This window comes from Carlito syrichta, unplaced genomic scaffold (genome assembly GCF_000164805.1).
Source record: "Carlito syrichta isolate Samal-C Ts95f unplaced genomic scaffold, Tarsius_syrichta-2.0.1 Scaffold305657, whole genome shotgun sequence".
Lineage (NCBI taxonomy): Eukaryota > Metazoa > Chordata > Mammalia > Primates > Tarsiidae > Carlito > Carlito syrichta.
The window spans coordinates 284,103-295,959 of record NW_007249753.1 but is presented as its reverse complement, the minus strand read 5'-3'; the positions used below and the strand labels follow the sequence as shown (position 1 = coordinate 295,959).

Here is an 11,857-nt window from a genome sequence, read left to right as displayed (position 1 = left end):
AATCATCTATATCATTGAAAAGCTGAAAACAGCTCTCCATAAGTATATACTAATTCTACAAATATTCTTTTAAATCTTATAAAGAAGCTTGTATCGTATAAAAGGCTCCCAAATGTGACCTGAGTTTGAATTATATCTAATACCTAAGCCGAAACCGCAGTTTATGGGAAACAGGAACAATGGGTTTCTAGAGTGAGCCATGCCTGTCACAGTCACAGAGTCTTCAGCTTAGGCCAGCAGAGTTCCTTTAGGTTATTTGTACTGCATGGCAAAAGGGGGAGGAAAATGGGGTCTACGGCTCCCGAACACGTCCTAGCGGTCTCGAGGTCCACGGCCCTCCCTGATCCCTAACGCTCAGTGGGCCTCCGTGGCCGGCTCCCAACACTTTCCTAGGCAAGAAAATAATTTTTTAATTCAGAAAAAAAGCCTATAATACTCACAAGAGCTAAGTTTGATAATTTGCCTATGATATACCAAAACACAGATAAATAGTATAAGTAGAAAAATAAGTAAAACGAATGGAACACAACTTATTTGTGAATTACTTAAAGTTATACCCAACAGAAACAGGTACCCAAGGGTTTAAAAAAAATCTTTAGAAGAGCTCCTCCCATTGTATTCTGCATGAAACCATCCCATTTGATAAATATGTTTCCCTGAAACATTTCTCAATAGAACAATTGATCCCAAAAGGAATAGAGGGGTTAACTAGTTAAACTGCTTTCTTTCCTTGGGCAGATCCCACCAGAAGCTATGTGACTCCAGGGCCAGCATACTGAGGTCTGCTGCCTTTCCTTGGGACTGTAGGTATTTGGGAAAAGGAAAGCACAAGAATCTTGGGAGGTGGCTTGGGGAGCTCACATTCCATCCTGTGAGGCTGGCCTGACCTTGTGGGATACTCACCAAGGCAGAGGTTGTGTCCCCAGAGGATGCCTGTGACCTTCTCAGGGGTTGATCTTCCCAGGCACCAGAGAGCATGGCCCATCAGAAAGCCTGCTTGCAGGCTCTTGGAGACCACTGACAGTTCTGCTATTAGCTTTCCTTGTGCATCGTCAAGAGCCCTGGAGATTACTACCCTGCCCCAAGACCACCAGCATGTTGTCAAGAACTCCACACATCTCTCTCTCATTTAGAATGTTTTTGTTTCCTCTGTTTTACAGAGAAGCCCTGCAAACTCAATACTCTCATTGTTGACTTTAGCCAATGTTATGCTTGGGGCATTGAGAGTAAGAATAGACAAACAGGCCTGGTTCCGTGGCTCAGCCTATAATCCCAGCACTTTGGGAGGCTGAGGCGAGTGGATTGCCTGAGCCCACATGTTCGAGACCAGCCTGGGCAACTTGGCAAGCCCTCATCTCTGCAATAAATAAAAGATTAGTCTGGTGAGGTAGCATGTGCCTATAGTTCCAGCTACTTGGAAGGCTGAGGCAAAAGGATCACCTGGCCCAATAGGTTGCGGCTGTGGTGGTCGTGAGCATGCCACTGCATTCGAGCCTGGGTGACGGAGTGAGACTCTAACTAAAAAAAAGAAATAGACGTATACGTTCACACATACATATTCATCATGCGTGCTCTCACATTTCTATGAGCTACGCACATATGCATATTCACATACACACATACACACACACACACACACACACACACACACACACACACTCACTCACTCACACACACACACTTGGCTTTCTCCAGAAACACGTATTACCACTATGTCCTTTGCTTTTTCCATGTCATCTTTTCTTCCATCTCCATTTCTGCAAGTAGGGTTGAATCACACAACAGGACACATGTGTATGGCTGATCTTTGCATGCTTTAGGCTGCAAGGCTGGAATGGATAGAGCATTCTCCAAAATCTTCACAAGTTTTTATTCTTTGGCAGATTCCATGCTATGTTCTTAGAAAAGAATAAGTGATAAGGTTGATGGTGGATGGGTCAGTTCACAGAAAGAAAACCATGCTGAGGAGATAAACACTTATTTCAGAGGCAGTGAAGTGTTGTGGTAACTTGTTTAAAGAAAAATGCATGTAAAATATAATAAGACTTCTAGGAGCCAGGCACGGGGCCTCAAGCCTGTAATCCCAGCATTTTAGGAGGCTGAAGAGAGAGGATTGCCTAAGCCCAGGGGTTCGAGACCAGCCTGGGCAACTTGGTGAGGCCTCGTCTCTACGATAAATAAAAAAATAAGCTGGACGTGGCAATGCGTGCCTGTAGTTCCAACTACTTGGAAGGCTGAGGTGGAAGGATTGCCAGCAGGTCAATACTGTGGTGGCCGTGAGTGTGCCACTGCACTCCAGCCTGGATGACAGAGCGAGACTCCAACTCAAAAAAAAAAAAAAAGAAAAAAATGACTTCTAGGTCCCAGTCTGGTATATGCATATTTATGAAGAATTGGAACAACAACAAATAAAAAACTGAACAAACTGAAAGTTCAATAACTCCTGAGTCCCTTTCCACCAAGCTTGCACGTTTCTTTTTTGTTTTTGTTTTTTTTGCAGCTATTTATTTAGTTTGCACTTTTCTTCTGCTTCTGTTCTTATTTTCTGATCTTCCCCCTTCTTGCTCTGACTCTGTCTCCATCTTTCAGCCCAGGGGTTCAGGAACAAAGGCAATAAGAGGAAATCTGTCTTCCTGGGTTCAGTGATCACTCTGGTCACTCTCTCCTGTGTCCTCAGGATGTCTGGCCATTGTCCAGAGATTTCCCTCTGAGAAGGTCAATCACAACAATGTCAAGAGCACTCCTAACCTTGTATTGGAATGGATTCAATGGTGGGTACTCTGGGAATTCCCGGGCAGTTGGCCCTCAGTCCTGGGAGCAGTGAGATCCCCTGCGGTCAAACAGTTTCTGAAAATAACTTGCTTGGTCACCTGTGAAGTATGGAGAACAATTAGGAGCATGTAGGGAGGAATTCTTTGTGCAAGCTATGGAAGGATGGAAGTGACGATGGTTAAAACAATGTCTCTAAGTCTGGGAAGACTAGTAGACAACTGCTTTGTTATACTTTCAGGTGCTCTATAGGCTAGAGGAAAGAGAGAAAAGGGGCCCTGGTCCTATTCCTACTACCACTGGGATGTAAGTTCAAGGCTAGATCATTTCTCCAGACTTTGAGCCGTGGTTCCCAGATATGTGGGTTTCTTAGACCAACAATATTTCATAAGACATGTTATGTGCTGACACAAGGCCAACATTTTATTTTGCCAAAAAATTCATTTCCTTTATGACCATCATTTTCTTAAAATAAAAGGCATTTTGAAATAGCAAATATTGCCTTGGATTATGAATATAAGAGCCATAGCTTGAGCTGGAGGAAACCTGAGGCCCTAAGAAATTAATGGAGCACAGAATCCATTCATCCCTAGACAACACACTCTGAATTTTTACCTGAGATGAAAATAAACCTTGAAGCTGTCTCAAGCACTGTTACTGGATTTTTTCTGTTCTTTTATATTAACGTAACCCCAATTAATACAACTCTCACTCTTGGGAGTTTTGTCAGGTAAACAATTTTAGTTTAACAGTTATTATTCCTAAGCATTTTGATCATATTATTTCACCACCTTCTGGCTTGCATTGTCACAATTAAGAAATCTGCTGTTTAAAATTCTTCATAAATGGGCCAGATTTGGTGGCTCACACCTGTAATCCCGCACTTTGGGAGGCTGAGGTAGGCAGATTGCTTAAGCCCAGTAGTTCAAGACCAGCCCGGGCAACAATAGCGAGACCTTGTCTCTATAAAAAATAAAAAAACTTAGCTGGGTGTTGAGGCACAGGCCTGTAGTCCCAGTTACTCGGGAGCCTGAGGCATAAGGATAGTCTGAGCCTGAGGTTGCGGCTGCTGTGAGCTGTGACCATGCCACTGCACTTCAGCCTGGGTGACAGAGTGAGATCCTAACTAGAAAAAGAATTCTTCATAAATGATAGCTGCTCCCTCTCTGTCTTGTAGTCTGCAATTTGTCTACAATATGCCAAGATGAGAATTTCTTTTTGCTTATATTGCTTGACTCTGTGGCCCAATGACTTTTCAAAGTTCTGGAAAGTTCTAAGCCATTACACCATCACATATTGATGCTCAAGTTCACTTTATGCCTAGGGTATGGAAAACTCAAACGGGTGAGGCTCCCATTCGAAAAAGAAGACCAAGACAGGTAAACTTCAAAGTCTTAACTTTTCTTGATTCTGGAGAGAGCTGTCATTGCAAGGCAACCAAGTCACCTAAAATCCATGGCCACTCCAAGGAGAGTTGAGACGTAAGCAGTCTTCCTCGAGGAGAGAGAGGAAGAGATGTACAATTCAAAACAAGTGGGTTAGAACAGCTCAATTAAGATTTTAACTCATTGTTAAAGGTCAAGTGCAGGCTGGTATGACAGTACAGTCCTTCTGGGATCCCAAGACATAAGAAGAGTGACCACACCCTCTTTTTCATCTCTTTCCTTGAAACCTCCGCCAGGTGCCCATGAGAAAGATTGATGGCACAGTGGGAAACAGAAGAGACAGTCTCTTAGTGGTGAAGACCTGGAGAAAGGGAGTGGGGAAATGTCCATTTATCCTCTATGGGACAAAAGCATCGAGCCAGAGAGGAGGCGATGACCTGATGAGGCTGAGAAAGTGTATAAGAAAAAACTTTCTAGCTGCCTAGAACGAAAATGTGATGACTGGAGCTTTAGCAGTCATTTTGGAAGCTTTGAACCATGGTAGTGGGACTGAGAGAAGGAGCCTGATGGTGAAAAGTCGTCATACAAGCCCTGAAGGGCCTATCTCTGAAACTTTAAGGGGGAGATCATAAACCACTATGCTGCTTAAGCCACTTTTACTAGAGCTTTCTGCTACATACAGCCAGCTAATCCTAACTGAATCAGAACCAGTCCTATACCCATTTCTAGAGAAACCTGGGACCTCCCTAACAGTAAACGCTGTATGTCCGCCAAGATTCAGTTAGGCAAGGAAGGCAACCTTGTGTTTCCATACAAGAGCTCCTGCCTAACTTCGGCTACTATTTAAAAAAGAAGAAAAAGATAATTCTTTAAAGTTAAAATAACTTTCTGTGGAGGATATTTCTAGGATAAAATTTTTGAGTATTAAGGTCTGAGCATATGGTGTCTAAAAAACTACGACCCCCTCAGAATTCCTCCTAAATTAGGTCAAAGTTATAGAAGCCTATTCAAAGATTAAACTGGGGAAATTGCTCCCTCTGGTGGTGATACACAATTCTATACAAGATTGTGACCTGAGGGTTTTGTTGCTTTGTTTTACTTAGGACCTTCAAAAAAATACGAGTTTGAAAAATTTTAACTATTTTTTTAAGCTTTTTAAATAAATAACTTTGTGTTCCTTTTCTTTGATAATACTGTGGTTATTGTAGAATGAATGACATCATTTCCCACTAAAACTTAGATGGTTAAGGATTTATGATATAGTTATTTCACCAAAAAATTTAAAAGTGATTTTACATCTGCCATTATCAAAATTATCATTATATATATAACTGGTAGCCATATAATTTGCTTCTCATAATCCTTATAAAATTAAAAATTGTGTGGACCTAATGTAATCATTCTACTTGGACCTGGTGAAGTTTTAGAAGCATAATATTTCTATAATAATTATTAATATACTTGAATTGATTATCAATATTAATCTAGTCATAATTATGAGATTATTAATAAACTTTAAGGACTTTGGACTAATACAATACTGAGACAATAAGTATTTCTATCTAAATATTTTTGAAAAACTAGAGATCATTAAAATGAGTTGTGATCAAGGAAGATAACACTAGTTTATATTGGGGACTGGATCTAAGTTAAAAATCTAATATATTTTATATATACATACATATACATATACAAATAATGCACATATATGTAGTTTTGACCAATGAAATTAAAAACTAAAAGGATTTTAGATACAACTTCAAAAATTTGTTCTTGTCTATATTTCCCTTTCATTTATCATATGAAATTATCCCTAAAGTTATTAGATACCCTCCCTGATTTCTCCCTGAGGCTAGAACAGAAATGTTTCCTTTCAGTTTATTGGTATAATACTGATAGGAACAGTTTTCGGGATAAATACAATGCAAAATAAATGCCAAGACATTTTCACTAAGAATGAAAAAAATGCCTAGTTCTCACACAATTCCCATGAATTCTACACGTATGAGTACTTTCCAAAGTAGAGAACCCACTACTTCCTAAAACCCACAATGAAAAATAAGGAAACAAATCTATTGTGGGCATTATCTTAACAAATGATTGAATAACATTTAATCATTGCACTCGTTGGACTGGACTAGATTATTCTTCAACCTAGATTGGTTAGGTTGAAGAACAAGCTTCTCTTCTCCTCCCTACCCCACCTCAGTGGCTCAGGCCCACAAAAAACGTACTTCTTACTCATACCTTAATTCTGATGCAAAGTGGGCTCTGCTCCTCAAAGACACAGAGGGACCCAGCTGATAGGGCTTCCACGACCACTTTAGAGAAAAGGGAAACACGGTGTGTCCTGTGCTGTTTGTTCCTTAAAGCCTCCCTCTAGGTGGGATGTGTTTCTGCTTATACTCCATTCATTAAAGCAAATCACAAGACTGTGCCGAACTGCCAAGGGTGAGGGGCAGCTAGGGAAACAGGACAGTGATGAGAAGAGGCTGAATACTTGCAAACAGCCCTAAAGTGACCCGTTGTTCCATAAAAATGTCATTAAAATATGGAATGGCAAGACGATATGTGCTGCGTTGTTTTAAAATTAAGAAAATACTTTTAACAAGCAAAAACAAAGCTCATGAAAGAGGGAAATCTAATTCACATGTTTTCATATCAACATACATATCGTATGAAAATGACAGTAAAGTTGAATTGGATACAACAAAAAGTGCACTTGAAGATCGCACACGTTATTGTTTTGTTCTGTCTGGTTTGGTCCTTGCCATTAACCTTGATACCAATTTGCTGTTGTGTCACAGTGAATAGCCAATAATTCTGAAAGTCCACTTGTAAATTTATATTATATTCCTTTTTTTTTTTTTTTAATTTGAGCTGGAGTCTCACTCTGTCGCCCAGACTGGAGTGCAGTGGTTGCTCCTGGACACCGCAGACTCGACCTGCTGGGCCCCGGCGATCCTTCCGCCTCAGCCTTCCAAGTAGCCGGAATTACAGGCATGTGCTACCACGCCCGGCTGATTTTTGGATTTATTGTAGAGATGAGGTCTCGCTGCCCAGGCAGGTCTCGAACCCGCAGGCTCAGGCAATCCACTCACCTCAGCCTCCCAAAGGTGCGGGATTACAGGCTGAGCCACCGAGCCCAGTTTATATTATATTCCAATGACATCACCCAGACTTCTGCTGCTATCAATAGTGAGTGTAAAGTGAGTCTGTTCAATGGAGACTCCTACTTATTAACATGTTCAGAAAACCACACATTGAGCCACCGACTGTGGACCCGCTGAAACTAAATGAAAGACTCATGATCGCACCGCTCACTGTATCCCCCTCAGCTCATAGTTCGGACTTGTAGAGCCAATGTCACCATCCTGCTGTAGCAAAATGCTGCTGTGAAGTAAGGACTGGTAGCAAAACCACCGAGGAAAACACTGTCAGCTGATAGAGCATTCGTTCTCTTGAACTGAAAATTAACACAAATGGGTGTCAGGGAGAGTTTATAAGACCAAAACAGGTTTAAAAATTATTATAAGCAGTGGTATGCTGGAGCCAACTTGCCCTGGCTCACAAAAACTGAATGCGAGCATCTCTTTCCAGCTCCACATTCAGTGACACCATGTTGTTAGCTTGAAACCAACTATGGTGAGGGCATTTATACTACAGAAATTGGTGATTGTTATGAATCACATGTTTTCTCTTTTAGTTACATTCTATTGACCTCAAGTACACAAATCAATCAGACAAGTGAAGAAAGACTTCATTCTAATGTATTATTATTATTATTATTATTATTATTATTATTATTATTTTGAGACAGATTTCCCAGACTGGAGTGCAGTGGCAAGATCACAGCTTACTGCAGCCTCAAAGTCCTGGCCTCAAGCAACCCTCCTGCCTCAGCCTCCCAAAGTGCTGGGATTACAGGTGTGAGCCACCATGCCCAGCCCATTCTAATTTAAATGCAGGTGCTGTCTCTAGTTAGGATGGTGTGAAGAAGTAATCAGTTTCCAGTGATATTCAAGTCTAATTAGAAATCCCTCTTGAATTCTATAATTCAAAGATCCCTCTTAATCTTCCAGGAACTTAATCCTCAACACAAAGTATATAAAGACACAAAAATGTAGAAAGGGTGTGAAATAGCCATTATTTAAGCATGGAATCTTAATTTTATTGTAAGAAAAGGGATTTGTTCACTTACATGAACTGTATTAATCTGACTCATCACTACAGAAATGATGCAGGCTCCTCTTTAAGTCAGAAAATTCCAAAACGTCTCTGTCTACTTTCCTACTTTATGGACCATACGGGTACAACAAAAGTCAGGGCCAGAGGGTTTCAGTCCAAGCACGTCTGAAGCCTGTTTTCTGACTTATTTATAAAACAAAGAATAGAAGAATCTTCAGTAAAATTTTAACTACACAGGATCTCTGTAGGGTGTGACAACTTGATCTAAATTTCTTTATTTTCTATATTTTATACATTGCTACATTGAGCAGTTTCAATTTAAAAAGTTAAAATTACCCTTGAAAGCTTTTTTTGGTTGCTGTTTTCTGTTTGAATTTGTGGACATGATAGCAGCTTTTTAAGTTACAGTCATGCTTGGACAGCAGTCAGTTTGGGTGAAAAATTTCAGGGTCATAATGTTTATTACACTTCATCTCCCTCTCTCTTGGCATCAGTTACTCAGAGAAGAGTCCTGCTTAATTCAATTCCTTTGAAAGAAACAAGTCATTTTTCTCCCTGTTTGTTTAGCAGCAGGAATCTATTTAAATTTTAAAAATTTCACTTAGAAACTTCCTAATCTTGGTCTTATTTCATGTTTTTCTTGCCTATGTTGAACTCTCTCAACCTCCAATTTTAGATTTCTTCTCAGATGTGGAAAATGTTTTCTAAAATATCCTTCTAAATCTTTATGATTCACTGCTCCATTTTGTACTTTAAGAACATCTCTTATTCGTAGATTGGATTTCTGTGATTTGTCCTCCCGTAGGTGTCTTGGCTTTTCAAAATTCCTTTCACATTTGAGTCTGTGTCTCGAGTGAATCCTCTCCACTATTGATTTGAACTTTACTGTCATGTCTGCCTTTTATTGCTTCTAATGGGAGCTGCTGGATTTTTTTTCTTGTTTCTTCACTACCTCTAACTATGTTTCCTTTTTAAAATCTAAGTCTCTTCTTGTTTAATGGTGGCATTGTCCTCTCAAGTTCTTTCTGGGGTCACTCCCTGCTCCGTGAGCTCCCAGGTCATGTCTGCAGCGATCTTGAGGGCAAGCGCGGGGTGTGGCTGTGCTGGTGATGAAGAAGAGTTGTGTCCCAAGTCGGCAAAAGCCAAGAGAGACTGGGCGGGGATGAGCAGAACAGGATGTAGAAACAACACATCCTCACAAAACCCCTGAAAGTGAGACATGGTTATCTCAACCTGTCCCTCTGTGGGCCTGACTCTCTTCACCACACCCAACAGGATGGGATCGAAGAAGGGCCTCAGGAATGCTTTTATTTACACTGAAGTGTTTTTCTCATTACGATCTTGTGAAGTTGAAAAGATAACTGTCCTTATCCCCAGAGAAGAGGAAAGGGGAGAGCACCCCTTAATGGAAAAAACCACTAGACTCGCACCTCCCAGGAATGGCCTCACATCCTGTTGTGCAACCTTCCGGAGCTTACGTCAGTGTGGTGCCTTGTAGCTGTTCCCGGAGCCCATAGCAGCAGTTGGAGTTGGCACGCAGGAAGGATGAGGAAGGCCGGACTCTGGGGGCTGCTGTGGATGCTCTTTGTCTCAGGTAAGGCAAGGAAGAGGTGTGAGCAGGTGAGGCTTCTGGTCCAGGACCTCAGGAAGCCCTTCTTTGAAGTTCCAGATCACGTGGCCATCCAAGATAGAGCCAGCTGGTAGTTACGTCAGACCCGGTTGCTCTACCCAAACTTAGCAGAACCAGGAGAACGTACAGGGTGGGGGTACAGAAATGTTCAAGGAAAATTAGGAACGTGAAATGTCTGTGCCTTTTGAGGTTGTCAGGTATGCAAAGTCCTGCATGGGAATAATGATAGGGTAAATCTAACTGTGGCATGATCTAAAATAATTGTATTTGATGTTGATTTTTTTTTTCTTATTTTCCATGAAGATGCTTTAGATGTTGACAGTCTGGTAAAAGACATTTTTTATTTAACAAAGTTTGGTGGCTCATGCCTACAATCCTAGTACTTTGGGAGGCTCACAACAGAGGATTGCTTGAGCTCAGGAGTTTGAGACCAGCCTGGGCAACATAGCAAGACTCCATCTCTTAAAAAAAAAAAACAGAAAGAAAAATTAAAAATGACCCAGCTACTTGTGAGACTGAGGTGAGAGGCTTGCTTGAGTCTAGAAGGTCAAGGCTGCAGTGAGCTATGATTGTACCACTGCACTCCAGCCTGGGCCACAGAGTGAGACCCTGTCTCAAAACAAACAAGCCCACAGAAACCAAAAAAATTTCCTAAGGCATACTATGAGACAGTAAATATGCTACTGCTGTGTTCACAGACGTGACCAGAAGAGGCTGGTGCCCACTTTTTCTTTGGAGGAGGCTGTCACCCCAACTCTCTGCCATATGCTGGGTTGAGGGCACTGTGACTCAGGCTCTGCAGAGTCCTGGCCCTTACGTCTGTCCTCTCATATTCCACACGACCCAGATGTGCACTCGAGATGGAAGCATGGAGGGTCTAGTCACTCCTCTCAAGCCTTAGGAATAAGAGAGGGAAAATGTCAACATGAGTTAAAAGTAAGGGATCCCTTGGGAGGAGATGAAAGGTCGAGAAGAGGTGTTCCCCTGGGCCCCACTGCTTTGAGCAAGGTCCTGTGGATCAAAGCCTAAGGACAATTGCCTTGCAGAATCTACTTTGGGTCTCCTTGGGGATCATCTATGTGGGCAGGCAGGTGGGAGTTAGGTTTCCTTAGCCAGTACATTCCCTTGTGTTTTATTCATGTTTTTCTGAAGGAGGACTAGGGGATGACAGTGGTTGAGGCTTGTATACTTGTGCGAGTGGTATATATTTCATTGTGCCCTGTGGGGCTGGGTTAGGGGTTCACCTAAGAGCTTCTTCCAGCTAGCCGCCTATTCATGCTTGGGCTAGGACCCCTTTAATCCCTATTGGACAGCTGTGTTGGCCAGTGTAACTCAGAGGTTTAGATAGAATCAGATGTTTTTGTTTTGAATTCTGGCTCTACCACTTACCTGCTGTGAGATCTTGGGCAAATCATGTAACTTTCCTATGCCTTAGTTTCCTTATCTACAAAATCGGAAGAATAAGGGTGTCAACCTTTTAAATTATAAAGAATAAATAAGACAGTCTTTTAAAACGCTTAGCACAAAATACCCAACAGTATTTGTTTTTATTATTATTATAATTTTTTTTTTTTTTTAGTCAGAGTCTTACTCTGTCACCCAGACTGGAGTGCAGTGGCATGCTCACGGTCACTGTAGCCTCAACCTGGTGGGCTCAGGTGATCCTTTTGCCTCAGCCCTCCAAGTAGCTGGAACTACAGGTGTGGTGGTGCACCACCACACCTAATTTTTAAATTTATGGTAGAGATGAGGTCTTGCCAAGTTGTCCAGGCTGCTCTCGAACTCCTGGGTTCAGGCAATCCTCACACCTCTGCCTCCCAAAGTACTAGGATTACAGGCATGAGCCACTTCACCCAGCCCCCCCTTTTATTTTGAGTTGGAGTCT

General features: G+C 41.6%; 1 protein-coding gene across 1 annotated transcript in view; it reads left to right on the top strand.

Moving 5' to 3' along the window:
- Positions 1-9,887: 9,887 nt before the first annotated feature.
- Positions 9,888-11,857, top strand: part of TREM1 (triggering receptor expressed on myeloid cells 1) — a 9,829-nt gene continuing 7,859 nt past the window's right edge. The window contains exon 1 of the mRNA XM_008062127.1: positions 9,888-9,936. Coding sequence (XP_008060318.1) covers positions 9,888-9,936 — 49 coding nt within the window. The remainder of the gene's footprint in view (positions 9,937-11,857) is intronic.